Source organism: Cetorhinus maximus, chromosome 17 (genome assembly GCF_964194155.1).
Source record: "Cetorhinus maximus chromosome 17, sCetMax3.hap1.1, whole genome shotgun sequence".
NCBI classification, from domain to species: domain Eukaryota; kingdom Metazoa; phylum Chordata; class Chondrichthyes; order Lamniformes; family Cetorhinidae; genus Cetorhinus; species Cetorhinus maximus.
This window is the reverse complement of record NC_135895.1, coordinates 12,153,924-12,170,719: the sequence shown is the minus strand read 5'-3', so window position 1 is coordinate 12,170,719 and position 16,796 is coordinate 12,153,924. Positions and strand designations below refer to the sequence as shown.

Below are 16,796 nucleotides of genomic sequence, written 5' to 3'. Positions count from 1 at the left end.
GGCCAATAAGAAAAAATATATTGGAAAAAAAATATATTGGAAAATTCCTCTCCAAACACCCGTTCATCTTCCTTCCTCAGGAGATCATAGGTACCGTTTAATTTCTGGTTCTGAAATAAAGAGTTGCACAGTTGATTACGCAGTTCTGCTGTGCTATAGAACCGTGCTATAAAGCATACAGTGGATGAGAACAAGATAGTCCCGAGTTATATTGCTCCTGCTACAATTAAGTAACATGCAGGCATTTGCTGTGAATGGCCGCATAGGTTGTATTGATGGCTATGGGACCGTACATCACTGAGAGTAACTCTGTTCATGAAGGAGGGGTAATACTTCTCTTCGTATACAACACTTCAAAACAGACCTTCAATATTGTATGGTCGATCCTTAATATTTGACCTAATTATCCCTGATATTTAACCACCTACACTCACTAGATGCCAAACAAGAGTTTGCCTTTGGGTGAGCAGGAAAGAGTCATGTATCTCAATGAGTAGATATTACAAATTTTTGAGAGGGATAATGTTTTGACAAAGATTGCTCTTTTCCCGCCACCCCCACCTTTCCCCCAAAACAGGTATTTGATGATGAACCAGCTGACACCAAACAAACGTCTTCAGATTCTGATGATGTGCACAGCCCACGCAAATTGGAAATCAACTTTGAAGAGCTTTTGAAACAAAAGATGGAGGAAGAGAAGAGACGGACAGAACAGGAGCGACGGCAGAAACTAGAACAGGAGAAACAGGAATTTGAACAACAACGACAGGAAATGGGAGAGGTGGGTATGGTAAAGTTTGCGGTAAGGTTTGTTTTGCACAGAGTTGAGTGGCAGGTTGGAGCACACCCAGCTTTGGCTGTTGGCTCAATTGGGAACAGGCTTGCTTCTGATTCAGGAGGTTGAGAGTTCAAGTCCAACTCCAGAAACTTGGGCACAAAATTTAGGTTGACCCTCCCAGTACAATACTGAGGGAGTGCTGCACTGCTGCAGGTACCATCTTTTGGATGAGTTATTAAACCATGCCTCCTGTCTGCCCTCTTGTGGACATGGTGAATATTTCTCCCTCAGCTGAAAGTATAGTAGTGTGCCAATTATGTTATCCCTCCAGTAATCTAGAATCCTGGACTAATGATCCAGAGAATGTGATTTCAAATCCACCATGGAAGTTTGAGAATTTGAATTCAGTTTAAAAAGAATCTGGACATAAAAAGCTGGTATCAGTACAAGTGACAGTGAAGCTATCAAATTAAAGCTAGCATCCTTAAGGGAAGGATTCCTGCTGTTTTTAACCAGTCTGACCTACATATGGCTCCAGTCCTACACAGTCTGGTTAACTCTTAACTCTCCTCTGAAGTGGCCTTCAAAAAAAGCCATGCATTTGAAGACCAGCAATAAATACTGGCCTTTACTGCAATCCCGAGAATGATCGAGTCGTTAAAATAAAAGCCAATGTTACAATGAGGAAGAGGAGGAAGGGGGGTGGGGAAGGGAAGATGGGGAGGAGGGGGTGGGGATAGGGGGTCAAAGCCTCTGGTCATGTATGTCCACCTTAGTTCCTGAATCTCTGCAATTGACTTCTTTCAGGATGAAATCAATGAGAGCACTGAAGTTGTGAGTACGGAGTATGAAGAGCTAAAGAGGCTAAAAAGAACGGGTTCCATTCAAGCCAAGAATTTAAAGTCAAAGTTTGAAAAGATTGGTAAGCTATCGGAAGAGGAAATACAGAAGAAGATTGAAGATGAAAGGGCCAAGAGGAGAGCGGAGGACCTGGAGATAAAGGAAAGAGAATCTGAGCGATTCAGAGAGGTAATCTTTCCTTTGGTGGAAAACTGGTTGACTTGATCACAAGAGTCTTGTGCCTTAAATTTCAGGACTAATTCTATTCGTCCTCAGCTCTCTTGGTTTAGTTGATAGCACTCCTGTCTCTGCATCAAGAGATTGTGGGTGCGATACCATTGTGGTAGTTAAGCAGTGCTGCATACTATGAACATCTGAACCTAAAATGAGATATCAAAGTGAGATCTTGTCTCTGTTCCGTCTAAAGATCCCAGGGCAGTAGTTGAAGATGATAGAATTGTTTGAGTCCCAGCCAACACTTTTTTAAAAAATCATTTATGGGATGTGGGCTTCGCTGGCTGGGCTAGCATTTATTGCCCACCCCTAATTGCCCTTGAGAAGGTGGTGGTGAGGTGGCTTCTTGAACCACTGCAGTCCATGTGGTATAGGTTCACCTACAGTGCTGTTAGGGAGGGAATTCCAACATTTTGACCCAGTGACAGTGAAGGAACGGCGATATTTTTCCAAGTCATGATGGTATGTGGCTTGGAGGGGAACTTCCAGGTGGTAGTGTTCCCATGTGTCTGCTGCCCTTGTCCTTCTACATGGTAGTGGTCATGGGTTTGGAAGGTGCTGTCTAAGGAGCCTTGGAGAGTTGCTGTAGTGCATCTTGTAGAAGGTACACACTGGTGCCATTGTTTGTCGGTGGTGGAGAGAGAGTGTGTTTGTGGATGGGGTGCCAATCAAGCGGCTGCGTTGTCCTGGATGGTGTCAAGCTTCTTGGGTGTTGTTGAAGCTGCACTCATCCAGATAAGTTGAGAGTATTCCAACACACTCCTGACTTGTGCCTTATAGATGGTGGACAAGCTTTGGGGAGTCAGGAGGTGAGTGACTTGCTGCAGGATTCCTAACCTCTGCTCTTGTAGCCACAGTATTTATATAGCCACAGTATTTATATGGCTAGTCCAGTTCAGTTTCTGGTCAATGTTAACCCCCAGGATGTTGATAGTGGGGGATTCAGCTATGGTAATGCCATTGAATGTCATGAGGCATTGGTTAGGTTCTCTCTTGTTGTATATGGTCATTGCCTGGCACTTGTGTGATGTGAATGTTACTTGCCACTTGTCAGCCCAAGCCTGGATGTTGTCAAGGTCTTGCTGCATTTGGACATGGACTGCTTCAGTATTTGAGGAGTCATGAATGGTGCTGAACATGGTGCAAGCATCAGCGAACATCTCTACTTCTGACCTTATGATGTAAGGAAGGTCATTGATGAAGCGGCTGAAGATGGTTGGGCTTAGGACACTATCCTGAGGAACTCCTGCAATGATGTCCTGGAACTGAGATGATTGACTGCCAACAACCACAACCATCCTCCTTCAGTTAACATGACCAGGTTAACTGGTCACTGTTCTTTGAGGGTGCAGAATGCCTCTCATATTTGCCAACATCATACGCCACTGCATTTTTTTTAAAGAATTCATCATTTTGATAGGATATGGAGCTGTTGAAATGAAGATTTCCCTTTTCTGTATTGTTAGTGGAGTAATTTTATCATTTTTAAGGTGTGGCTGGGGTTTAGTGGGCAGCACTTGTGCCTCCGAGTCAGAAGGTTGTGGACTCGAGCCCCACCTCAGACGCTTGAGCACAAAACCTTGGCTGGCACTCCGGTACAGGATGGAGGGAGTGCTGCACTGTCTGAGGTGCTGGTTTTCAGATGAAATGTTAAATCAATGCTCTGTCTGCACTCAGAGGTGGATGTAAAAGATCCCACAGCACCAGGGTTGAAGAGGAGCAGGGGAGTTCATCCCAGTGTCTTGGCCAATATTTTTCCCCCATCCAACATCACAAAATCAGATGATCTCCTACCTCACTGGTGTTTTTTATGGGGCCATCCTGTGTGCAAATCGGCTATCTCATTTCCTGATATTATAACGGTGACTCCGTTTGAAAAGTACTTCATCGGCTGTAATTTTTTTGGGACATTGCGAGATTGCGAAAAGCGCTACAGAAATGCCAGTCTTTCATTCGTGGCCATTGCATCCTCCAGCAGCACAGAGAGTTAAATTCTGACAATCAAAATCAGACTTATTGGGACCTCAAGTTAAGTTCAAAGAATTGTTCAATTGGCTGTGGTTTTAATTCAAATTCAGTCACTGTAGTAATGGTTTAAATGACCTTCTAATTATTCAGGTTATTTCAAAAGACTAAAACAAATACTGGCTCCAACATCCAGGTCTGGGTGAATGGAAAAAGTAAGTGATTGAATTGTGTGTGCTGCCTGGTGTGGGATACACAGCAGTTTCCATTCCCCACCACTGGGTAGCATCATTTCTCAGTAACAGGAATATGAAAGCTTTTAGCTCAAATTTGTATCGTGATTCTGAGAAAGGAAGAAATGGGTCGGGTTGGTGCGAAGAACACCTCACTTTTTTCGTAAAAGCTATCCTTCACATATAGATGGCCAGTGGCTTCTGAGAGACAACTAACTAGAGCATTGTGTCCAGTTCTGGTCACCACACCTCAGGGAGGATGCGAGGGTGAAGTGGAGATTTACCAGAATGGTTCCGGGGGCGAGGGATTTTAGCAGCAAGGTTAGGTTGGAGGAGCTGGATTTGTTCTCCAAGAGCAAAGGAGGTTGAGGGGAGATTTGATAGAGGTGCATAAGAGTGTGGCGGGCTTAGATAAAGTAGACAAAGAGAAGCTGATGATACAAGGACTAGGAAACAGGTTTTGAGCAACAGATGCAGGGGGAATGTGAGAAAGCTTTTTTTAAAAAAGAGTGGTGTTGACTGAGAAATCACTGACAAGACAGTGGTGGAAGCGGAGAGAATCGATGATTTCGAAAGGAAACTAGATGGGCACTTGAGAGAAATAAACTTATGGGGCGACAGGAATAGAGTAGGGGAATGGGATAAGTCAATCTTGTGGGGGAATTTGGAAAAAGAGTTACATCTTTAAAATTAATTAGTAATGCTAATACTGCATTTGGCCATTCATCAGTGAAAGTAGGAATCACTTTCTCCCAACACCATGTGTAGCAGAAATCTAAATACTCTCCCCCAAAAGGCTGTGAACTGCTGGTCATTGGGAATTTGAGTGAGTTTGATTTTTTTATTATTATTTTATCAAGGCATGTCGATCAAAGGCAGATAAATGGAATTGGCATATGATCTAATTGAATGGTGGAATTGGCACGAGGGGACAGAAGGATCTACCTCCTGTCCCAGTGCTTGTGCATCAGCTTTGGTGACAACTAGGTAGTGAAATACACTTCAGTTCCTTGCAAACTTTGAATTGTAATTATGCCATTTTTATGCAGACGGTTTTTATTCATTCATGGAATGTGGGCATTGCTGGCTAGGCCAGCATTTATCACCCATTCCTTATTGCCCTCCAGAAGGTGATGCTGAGCCGTCTTCTTGACCTGCTGCAGTCTGTGATGTAGGTACACCCACAGTGCTGTTAGTGAGGGGGTTCCAGGATTTTGACCCAGAGACAGCGATGGAATGGCGATACAATTCCGAGTCAGGATGGGGTGTGTTTTGTTAGAAATGGAGCACTCTTAAGACCTAATGTACCAAAGTCACCCTGGTTTCTAAGATAAACCATCCACCCATCCAGCAGTGCAGTGATCCACTCTGCAAAAAGCCCTATTGCCATAGATTTCTCATCAAGGGGGAAGTGCGATATTGGGAAAGGTGCCCAAAAGCTTCGTCAGAGAGGTTGGGGGGCCTATTCTATTTGAGCACCAAGGACTGGATTACGTTCATCTCATTAATAATTTGATGTTAACTGTAGCTCAGTGATAGCACTCTCACCTTAGAGTCAGAAAGTTGTCATTTCAGTCCTGCACCAGAGACCTGAGCATATAATCCAGGTTTGACACTTCAGTACAACAACTTGCATTTATATAGCAGCATCAGCACACCAAGGTGCTTCACAGGAACATTATGAAACAAAATTTAGAGACACCAAGCTACAGGAAGAGATATTAGGACAGGTGACCACAAACTTGGCCAAAGAGGTAGATTTTAATGAGTGGCTTAAAGGAACAAAAAGGTGGCGAGTCAGAGAAGGAATTCCAGCTGAACCGCCTTGCGGACCAAAAATCGGGAATGAGCAAGAGGTCAGAATCGGAGGAGTGCAGAGGTCTCTCAGGGTTGTGGGGCTGGAGGAGTTTACAGAGATGGTGGTGGGGAGAGCTACGGGAGAATTCGAAAATACGAATGAAAGTCTTAAAATCGAGACATTGTTTAACCCGTGACCAGTGAGCACAGGAATGAGGTGTAAATTGGACTTGATGCATATCATGATATGGACAGTTTTGAACGTTTATGTAGTGTGGAAATGGGAGACCATAGCCAGGAAAGGATTGAAATAATCAAGTCTAGAGGTAATAAAGGTGAGAAGTTCAGCAGCAGCAAATTAATTAAGACAGAGGAGATGGGAATTGTTACAATGTTGGGAATGGGTGGTATAGATGATGGAGCGGATTTGCAGTTTCAAACTCATCTCAGGATCAAATGGGATGCCAAGGTTGTGGGCAGCCTAGTTCGGCCTCAGGCACTTGAGCATGGAATACAATGCAGTGGAATGGAGCTTGTCATGGGAAGCAAAAGCAAAGACAATGGGCGGAATTTTCCAGCCCTGTTGCAGTGGTGGGGCTGGAAAACGCAACGAGCCAAACGTCCGTTTACAACAGCTGGACTAGAAGATCCAAACAGCAGGAGGGGACAGAAAATTCCAGCCAATGGCTTTGGCCTTCCTAATCTTTCTGGAAATTTCTGTTTGTCCTGGGATGAATGTTGGACAAGTGGCATGACGAATCAATTGAGGGGGTTGAGAAGTAGTGGTAGTGATAAGGTGGAGCTAGGTGTCATCAGCAAATGTAAAACCTTTGCTTTTTCAGATGTTACTGAGGGGTAGCATGTAGATGAGAAATAGGAGATGACCTAGATCCTTGGGGGATTCCATTGGTAACAATGCAGGAGAGGAAAGAGAAACTATTGCAGGTGAGCTCCGGACACAAGTGGATAGATAAGAAGGGAGCCAGGCTAGTGGAGTTCCACCCGGTTAGGCAACAGAGACCACCCATTGGAGCAAGATAGTGTGGTTAACCATGTCAAAGGCTGCATGATATCAAGGTTGCGGTGGGGGGAGGGGTGCAGCATTCGGCACTCATTTACCAGCCATATTTGCATAATACGTCATTTATGACTAAGAGCCATTTCAGTCCTGTGCCAAGGGTGGGAACCTGACTGAAGGGATACACACAAACCTCTGGGGAAGACAGACATAGATTTGGAAGGTGACAACACATTCAAGGACTTGAGATGAAAGGGAAGTTAGTAGTTTACAAGAATAGAAGGGCCAAGGTTGTATTTTTATGGAAAGGAATGATGATGGCAGATTTGAAGGGGGACAGTATCCACAGAGTGTTAACAGTATCAGCTGACCTGGGGGCCAGGAAGCATAATTGTGATGAACAGGAGGTGGATCTCAAGTCAAGTCCAGCTCGGAGAGCATAAAGATAGGAGAGGGATGAGAGAAAGAAGAGAGTTTGGGTTGAAGGGTGAATCCTTTGGGGAAACATCGGGAGACTTAGTGGGCTAACAAAATGAGGAGAAGTTTCAGAAGATACATTTGCAGTGGAAAAGAGAGGCTAGGGTTAAGGCTGTTTAGTGGTGATGCTGAGGTTATCTTGGAATTCCAGACTGATTTAAAATTATTTGTTCATGGGATATGGTATGGCCAGTAGTCATTGCCCATTCCCAATTGTCCTTGACAAGGTGATGATAGCTGCAGTCCATGTGGTGTAGGTACACTCACCTGTTTGGGTCAAGATCCTAAAACTCCCTCCCTGAGACGGTGAAGGAACAGCGATGTAGCTTCAAGTCAGAATGGTGTACGAGTTGGAGGGCAACTCATAGGTGGGTGTGTTCCCATGTTTCTGCTGCTCTTGTCCTTCTAGGTGGTAGAGGTGTTTGGAAGGTGCTGTCAAAGGAGCCTAGGCGAGTTGCTGCAGTGCATTTTGTAGATGGTACACACTGCTGCCATTGTGTCATTGGTGGACAGAGTGAACGTTTAACTTGGTGGAAGGGTGCCCATCAAGAGAGCTGCTTTGTCCTCAATTGAATCTGCCTCCACCACACTCTCAGGCAGTGTAACCACTTACTGCATGCAAATGTCACTAGTCAACCTTAAATTGGTGCCCCCTGATTCTCAGTTCTTCCACCCAGTGTGAAGTTTCTCCTGATCTGTACAGATCATCTTAAACACCTCTATCAGATCTCCTCTTCTCCAAGCAGAACAGCCCCAGTTTCTCCAATCCATCTGCGTAATTGAAATTCCTCTAGTCTGAAAACATACGAATGAACCTTTCCTGCACCCTCTAATGCTGTCACATCCTTCCTAAAGTGCACTGCCCAGAACTGGACACAATATTCCAATAGAGGTCCAACTAGATTTTTATGAAGGTTCATCATTTCTTTGCTTTCGTACTCTGTCTTTATTTATAAAACCCAAGATCCCGCATGTCTTTTTAACTACTTTCTCAACATGCCCTGCCATGTTCAATAATTCATGAATATATATATAACCATCTGTTCCTGCCCCCTCTTTAGAGTTGTACCATTTTATAGTCTCCCCTCATTCTTCTTACCAAAATATACTTCACACTTCTCTGCATTAATCTGCCATATGTCCACCCACTTCACCCTACACCCATATCCTCATTACTATCCCCTCAGTTCACAACACTTCAACTACAAAATTTTATAATCATGTCCCATACACATGTCTGGGTCACTAGTATAAATCAAAAACAGCAGCAGTCAAGAAGCAATCTGAGGAACCCCACTGTCTACCTTCCTCCAATCCAATAAAGTACTAATCACGAATCTGTTTCCTGAACTCAGCCAACTTTGTGAACTATGCTCTTTCCCAGTTTGCATTTTAGTAGAGGCCACAAGATGGATAGGAGAATTTATCTGAAAGGTACTGTTGGAGGCGCTGTCTTTCATGAGACTTTAAAACTGAGGCCCTGTCTGCCCTTTCACGTGGACACAGAAATAGTGCCACGGGAACCTTTATGAAGAGTTTCCCTTGGCACTTACCAATTATCCAATTAACATCACAACAGATTATTTGGCCATTATCCTATAGCTGTTTGTGATCTTGCTGTGCTCAAATTGCTGAATTTGCTACTTCAAAAGTGTACATCTCATACGTACTCCATGGTAAAAGGAGCTATATAAATGCAAATTATTTCTTCCTCATATCCTCACTGCATCACGTAACCACTATTTCATAGCTTTTATTTTGCCCAACCTGCACTATGGGCACTGGCTTCTCACCTTGATTTATCTTTTTAAAAAAAATGTTACCAAAGCAAGCTTTGAATAGGATGTGTGCGTGTGCATGCGTGCATGTTCTGTAACTTTCAGGATAGCTGACTGTCCTAAAATTAAATCAGATTAGTCCATGATTGAGCTGCTGTTCTGTAAGACATGGATTCAATTATATTTTATACTTGCAGGAAGGAATAGAAGAGGTCACAATGGAGCCCAAAAGAGATGATGCTCCATTTACTCACAAGGTTGATATGCGAGCTCGCTTTGAACAAATGGCTAAAGCAAGAGAGGATGAGGAAAGGAGAAGAATTGAAGAACAGAAACTTCAACGGATGCAATTTGAGCAGAAGGAAATTGATGCAGCATTGCAAAAGGTATTTTTATTTAAAAATAATTTCCAACACTAGTAATCCCCATCAATACATCCTCCAGAATGTTACTAAGTTAAATGAGGACTCAGCACAGACTTTACCCAAAATATGGCAAGAACGTGGAACTCGATACCACATGGAGTAGTTGAAGCAAATAGTATAGATGTAGTTAAGGGAAAGCTATGATGGTATAAGGGTGAAAAGAATAGGATATGCGGATAGTTTTAGATGCAGTGAGGTGCATAAACACTGGCATAGATCAGTTGGGCCAAATGGCCTATTTGTGTTGTACACTCAATGGAAGAATCAGTGATAAATCTGAAAAGGCCTGAGGTTTTGAACATGAGAGGCTGAAAATGGAAAGCAAGTATAAATCAGGGCGCAGCGATTAGGTGATATCAAACTTTATGTTTTTTTAAAAAAAAGACAAAGACCATGGATAACCCCCCCTGCTCCTTTTCAAAATAACACCATGGGATCTTGTAACATCCCGAGGGGGCAGGTTGGGCCTTGGTGCGGCCTTTCATCCTAAAGATCATCCTTAGGCAGTGCAACACTGCTGCAGTACAATAATTCCTCACTTAACATTGTAGTTGCGTTCCTGAAAAGGGCAGTTTTAAATGAAACAACGTTCAGAAAATCAGATTTTCCATTAATATTTTTTTCTCTGACGGGAAAACTAAATGTAAAAACATTATACCATGTATTTAAATACTGTACATTGGCACTCAAACAAAATAGCTTTTAAAATAAAATTTATTTTAAAATGTTAAAGAAAATGCTAACTCTTTCTACTTACCTACTGCTCGCTGCGTCTTCTGCTTCTCACCTCTTCTGCTCCTCGACCCTTCGGCTTGCCACCAATTGTGCTCTCCGACCCTCCTGTTAGCTGATATCCCCCGCACCCCACAATACTCTTCCCTCTCCCAAGCCCTGTTAGCGAGGGCTCAGGAGATGAGCTGAGAGAGGTAGACAGCAGCTTATCAAGTGAGTGCAGCTTCGGGTTTCTGGATCACGCAAGTAGGCCACAAGCCAAAAGGCAACAAGCAGAAGGGTCAGCGGTGACCAGGAGAGGCCATTCCAAAATGGCACTGAGCAGGTTACTACATCACACCGGGAATGAAACAACACTCATGCAAATCCATAACACTAGATGCGAATACTGGCCCCAGTAAAAAAAAACAAAACAAAATTCAATGAAAAAATTAAAATGGGGAAACTTAAAGCAAGGGCTTACTGCAATTCAGTGAAATGTTAGCCTAGATTTTGTGCCCAAATCTGAGACTTGAAAAAAACCTATCAACCAAGCCACAATGACATAGACACCAAGCCTCCTTAGTCAGCACCTTCCAAACTTACGACCAGTACCATCTAGAACAAGGGCATCAAACACATGAACACCTGCAAGTTCCCCTCCAAGCCACTCACCATCCTGACTTGGAAGTATATCTCTGTTCCTTCACTGTTGCTGGGTCAAAATCCTGGAACTCCTCTCCTAACAGCACTGTGGGTGTACCTACACCACATGGACTGCAGCGGGTTCAATAAGGCAGCTCACCACCACCTTCTCAAGTGCAATTGTGGATGGGCAATAAATGCTGGCCCAGCCAGCAATGTCCACATCCCATGAATGAATAAAAAATAAATGCATGTTTATGATACAAGCTCTACCTCTCAACCACACAGCCCTGTACTGTACCCACTCTTTAAGAAATTTTCTTCAACTTAATAGAGAAACAATTGAAGGCTTTGTTCTCCCACCAAAAACTCCCAACGGTTCAAGACATTCAGATTTATCGAATTCATGATGGGGTCTGAACTCCAGGTTTGCTAGTTCATAATATCTATCACTTCACCAAAACTAAAATCAAATGCACTCCAACCGAATGTCCGAGGCATTTATTTTTTTTAAAACTCATGTGTTTGCAGAAAGGGGATGAAGAGGAGGAAGAGGAAGGGAGCATTATTAATGGATCAACCTGTGAGGATGACACGGATGAACTCATTCGGTCTGGCGCTCCATGGTTCAAGAAACCCCTCAAAAACACATCGGTTGTGGACGGCGAGCCTGTAAGGTTCACTGTAAAAATCCTGGGAGAACCCGCGCCAGGAGTTACGTGGTGGTTTGAGGGCGAAATGTTACAGGACTGCGAGGACTATCAATACATTGAAAGAGGAGAAACTTACTGCCTTTACCTACCTGAAACCTTTCCTGAAGACGAAGGAGAATACATGTGCAAAGCTGTCAACACCAGAGGAACAGCTGCTAGCACTTGCATTCTCACCATCGAAAGTAAGAGTTAAATTTTGTACAACGGCACTTTTTCTAAAAGTAGGAAACCCGTAAACTCATCCACACATACACCAAGTAAAACAAACTATACTTAAAACTTTCAGCTTTTTTCAATGGCAACTAATTTCTTTAATTTTCTCTTCTCTTTTAGCTGATGACTACTAAATCTGCTGGAATTTCCTTTCTGTCCTCAACCTTTACTACATCTGTCTTTCCCCTTTGATGGGGCCAAAAAAAATTAAATATCCTATCACCCTTGGAAAAAATTGCTGTAGTGTTGATCGTCATTCCTTTCACGGTTAACGCATAGCCTAGGAAAAATGCATGAGGTTTACATAATGGTTTTATTTGGTCAGTTTTAATCATTTTAAAATTATCTTGTGATGTTATTTAACAGATGCTTTAATATCTACAGATTATTGTTAACAGCGGAGCCCACTTAGGAATTAGTCGAGTCTATGAACCTATGAATTTTTAAAAATTCTAATCCAGTGTTATCTCACTTATTGATCACCACTTTGGTCAAACACCAGCAAAATGCTGGTTTTAAAATAACTTGGTTAGAATTGTCCATCGTGAAAGCCCACTTAACTTTGCATACAGAAGTTTTTTATTAAATGCAACATGGAAATTAATTGTTGATTATATTCAATGGGTTGTCTACATACAGAGAATAGCTTTTATTTAATCACTGTAAAAATAACCATGAGGCCTTACATACAAATTGTCCATGGACAATGAATGATGCTCCTTCAAGCAACGTAGAACAATGGGCCTGAGAGACATTACATATTGCATGCTGGACAATCTGTGACCCTCAGAAATGCTCTCCATGCAGAATGTACTTTTTTTGTAAACAGTTCAACTTCTCAACTGTACTGAATTTTCAGATACCATTTAAAATTTACTTTGAAACAAAATTATGTGCTGCTTTTCCTTGCTCTGTTTCAATGATGATGCAAGTTAGTGTTTGCAAAAGGCACCTTGGGTCGTGAGGATATATTCTTAACAGCATCTATAGAATCAACACAACCCAAAAATTTTAGTGACCTGCTCTGAATCAGTGTAATACATTTATGTGACCGTCAATGAAATCACCAATGCTCACACATGGCAGAAAAAGGCAGACAGCGACAGAGATGATCTTTTGAATCTTTCTGTAACAGCTATAGTTTAATAAAAAGTTGCAGGACATGTTTTCTGGTAAATTGCTACTTTTGGAGATCTTCCATTCCCTCCCCCTGCACCAAGCATCAAACTTTAGTCAAGAGGCTATTCTCCTTTTTTGGTATCGGCAACCCATAACACAGTCTTCTTGGGTGTACAAGTGATAACTCTGGCTTCCCTGATGATACAGCTTTGTCTGACAGCACCACCAAAACTCATGGCCCTAGAAGGATAAGAGGATCAAGTTCATGGAACATCCAAGTCACACACCATCCTGACTTGAACATTTCTTCATCATCACAAGGTAGAAATACTGGAACTCCTACCCAGTATCACTGTGGGTATGCGGGGTGGGGGGGCTTGTAAAATGTTGCAAGAGAGCATGAGTCGAATCAGACTGCATCCTCATCCTGTGCCCAGGGATCATTGCACTTTTTTGACCTTCGCTTTGAGCACATTATCTTCCACCACCTTTTCAATATTAACTAGCTATGAGCAGTAAATGCTGGCCCTGTAACTGGTGCTCATATCCCAGGTCTGTTAGGATAACTCCCCTTTTCTTCATATAGTGCCATGGGATCTTTTATGTGTACCCGAGGACTGACAGGTCCACATTTTTAATGTCACATCAGAAAGGTGTTGCGCTCCCTCAGTACTTCACTTGAGTGTTAGCCTTGATGTGTGTTCAAATATATGAGACACATAACCAATTTTTTTTTTTAGTGCTGTTGGTTGAGGTTAATTGTCCAGGACACCAGGACCCTGGTCCCTTCCGTTTAATGAAGAGGGCAAACAATGTGCAGTGGCAGCCAAGATAATGTGCTCAAGCCTCTACACAACCTTTGACTGAGGTGAAATTGCTACCTGCTGAGCCAAGGCTGTAGACGAATGCACCATGTGCTATGCTACTAACTGGTAAATAGCATGGTGGTCTTGGGCTGGATTTGTGCTCTCCAACTCATTTCAGGGTCATCAGCAGAATTACTTCACCTGCCCTGGGCTAAGGTGGAAAAAAATTTAGCCAGATTTCCCATTCCAGGCCTGTGGGTGAGGATGGGCTCAGAGTTGATTCTGATGCTCTCTAATTTCACAACATTTTCCATGCCTAATGAATGTCCATAAGGACCAGGTACCAGAGTTAGCAAAGTTGCCTTCAGGAGAGGGGTGTTTATGTCAGAAAATAAACAGAAAGTGTAATTTGGCTTGCAATCATTTGCAATAAGCTGGAACGTAACATGGAGATGAAACATTTTCTTCTCATAATCAATTACATCTATAATCCTGAAACCCAATCTTGCCAAACCCATATTTGATGGACACAGTAATAAAGAAAGCAATTATTATTTGTGCACCTCAAACTTTATTTATAATTTCAAAATCTTTACAGTTTAATTCACACTAAAATCAGATTACATTATCAGAAAAACAAAAAATGAGTATGTACACATCTGGATCATTCTTAAACAGCTTTTTTTTCCGTCAGATTGAAATTACCTTATATTTCAGCTCCATATCTGTATGATATCCCTTTCTCCAACCACAGCAAGCCCTTTATCTGCTTAGTAGTCTTCTCCAGCAATGCACATTTTCTGAAGAATTTTTTTCTTCGAGATAATAGCTAATCCATCTCAAAAAGCCATGTGTAAAAAAAACATGCAAAAGAAATAGGCAGGACACCTATCGAGCAGTGTGCCGATGTTAAACGTACGGAACAGGAACAACAGCAAAAATTTGCAGTCAAATCCTGAAGTGTATCTTTCCTCTAATTAATGCTAGCACAGATACTGTCTGCTTTAACACGTTACATTAGGTTAACTGAGACATCTCCCTGCAGAATCTAGCTACACAATTTGCGTACAGTTTTAAAAAAAAAGTAAACATTCGCTTCTGCAGATTTTTCTGAATCAAGAGCTTCTAACCATTTTAGGAAAAAAAGCAAAATAAATGCATCCTAAGTTGTTTTAGGAAGGTCAATACTTGAACTTTAAAATTCAATGTGCATGTACCCACATACGTAAAATCCACATACAGGGTCACTAAAAAGGAAATAATTATTCCTTACTTAATGTGGGGATTCATATATTTATATAAAACAAGAGATCAGACAAATTAAACTATGCTTTGTACCTCAACTCTATTCAAGCGATTTGAAACAGTTATAATGCACGTATATTTGAGATGTTAACTGTCAACAATTTAATTCAAGTTATATTTAAACTGTGGATTTTCTGTAGAAACGTCAATTTAAAATAATTAAAAAAAACAAAAGAACTTAATAGGGAAACCTCGCATCAATGTACACATTAAGTCTCACAATACTGAACTGATGAACTAAAATTTGTAAAGCTCCAGGATTATTAGATTAATATGACTGAACTATGACATTTTAAAATATAGTTCCAGCCTGCAGAAAGAAGTGTGCTTATTTTAACATCTGTATGCAAATGGTAAATAGAAACAAGTGCACAAGCCAAAGATTCGGACAGCACGCCTCCTAGCCTAAATATTACAATTTGTGGAAAATAGCTAATTGCCTGCATTTGAAAGAACACGTTTCCCTCAAAAAGAATTACCTTATACAGAGAGCCCTTGTATGGTTTATGTTCATCAGTTCAATAGGATGAACGCAAAGGAGTCCTCCATAGGGGTAGAAACTATCTCAGGACCTGATCCTATGACCTATGAACCGGGTGCTGGCAGCTAGCTCTTCAGCACTGTATAAGAACGAAGGCACCACCTTTTGAATACTTTGAAAAAAAAAATTGCCAAGAGATAAGCAGGTTGGCTTTTTGCAAAGAAACCCTAAGATTTTCTGATTAAAAGACAAAGGTCAAACCTCGAGCAATGCAAGATTCACTCTTTTAAGAAAAAGGCATATAAATTACACTGAAGGTGGAATCACAGCTCATTGAACACTTGGAACTCTAAACTAATCTCGAAGCAAGATATTTTATGCATTTTAATAAGGTAAACGGATCACAAAACCGCCAGAACACAATAATTCACCATTAAAAACGCACAGCAAAAATAGCACCACACCTCATCTCCTTTAAGATGCAATTATCTGCCTGAAGTTAGAGTAGTGTAAATTATTGCAGATATTTTAACCCTCTCCCCCTGGCTATTTCCCAAAAATGGCCTCTCAGGCCCCCAGGGCATCAACAGCAAAAAACGATCCAGCTGTTGCGCAGTGCACCACCAAGATCTGTAAGCTTCCTTTCATTGTAGTTATACTAAAGGTTTGATGTTTATTTGGTAGCATAAAGAATTTATGCCATTTTTACTAATGCAACAGTGCACAATTTCTAAAAGTAACCCAAGGGCCTTCATTAACCAGAATGGCAGAGGGTTAAAATAAGACAATGTGATCCAATCCCTGCCAACACAACCTATAGTTTATCCTCAGAGTACAAACTGGACAGCTCTCGTCTTTCCCTATATAATATATAGTTATATTGTAGAATTCTAACTATTTAACAAAGATGCCTTCACAACAACTGATTCACATCAAAGTTATAGATATTTAAAGTTTACTAATAATGGACTTAATGGTAGAAAATCAGATAACTAATATGAACGGAAATCTAAACAAGCATTTGTTGGAACGGTTAAACTGTGCAGAATATCTGAAATTAACTTTCCTCAAAAATGAGTGCTGTTGTAGCTTCTGCTAGAAACTAATAATGGTCTAAGACATTAGAATTGCCCCACCGCACATTCAAAGAGGGTGGTTGTATGCAAAGAAACCCCATCTTAATTCACAACTAGAAAAACACTAAAACTATATCACAAATCTGAGAGCATCTGAAAAGACAGGTTAACCCTTCAGGTGT

At 41.6% G+C, this 16,796-nt stretch overlaps 1 protein-coding gene across 4 annotated transcripts in view; it reads left to right on the top strand.

The window, feature by feature from the left end:
* Window positions 1-12,716, top strand: part of nexn (nexilin (F actin binding protein)) — a 64,474-nt gene extending 51,758 nt beyond the window's left edge. For 3 of the 4 annotated variants that reach the window (XM_078560708.1, XM_078560706.1, XM_078560705.1), the window contains 5 exons: window positions 578-781; window positions 1,586-1,807; window positions 9,318-9,506; window positions 11,433-11,796; window positions 11,948-12,716. In XM_078560708.1, coding sequence (XP_078416834.1) covers window positions 578-781; window positions 1,586-1,807; window positions 9,318-9,506; window positions 11,433-11,796; window positions 11,948-11,961 — 993 coding nt within the window. In that variant the 3' untranslated portion in view covers window positions 11,962-12,716. The other variant, XM_078560707.1, reaches the window with a different exon arrangement.
* The last annotated feature ends 4,080 nt before the right edge of the window (window positions 12,717-16,796 follow it).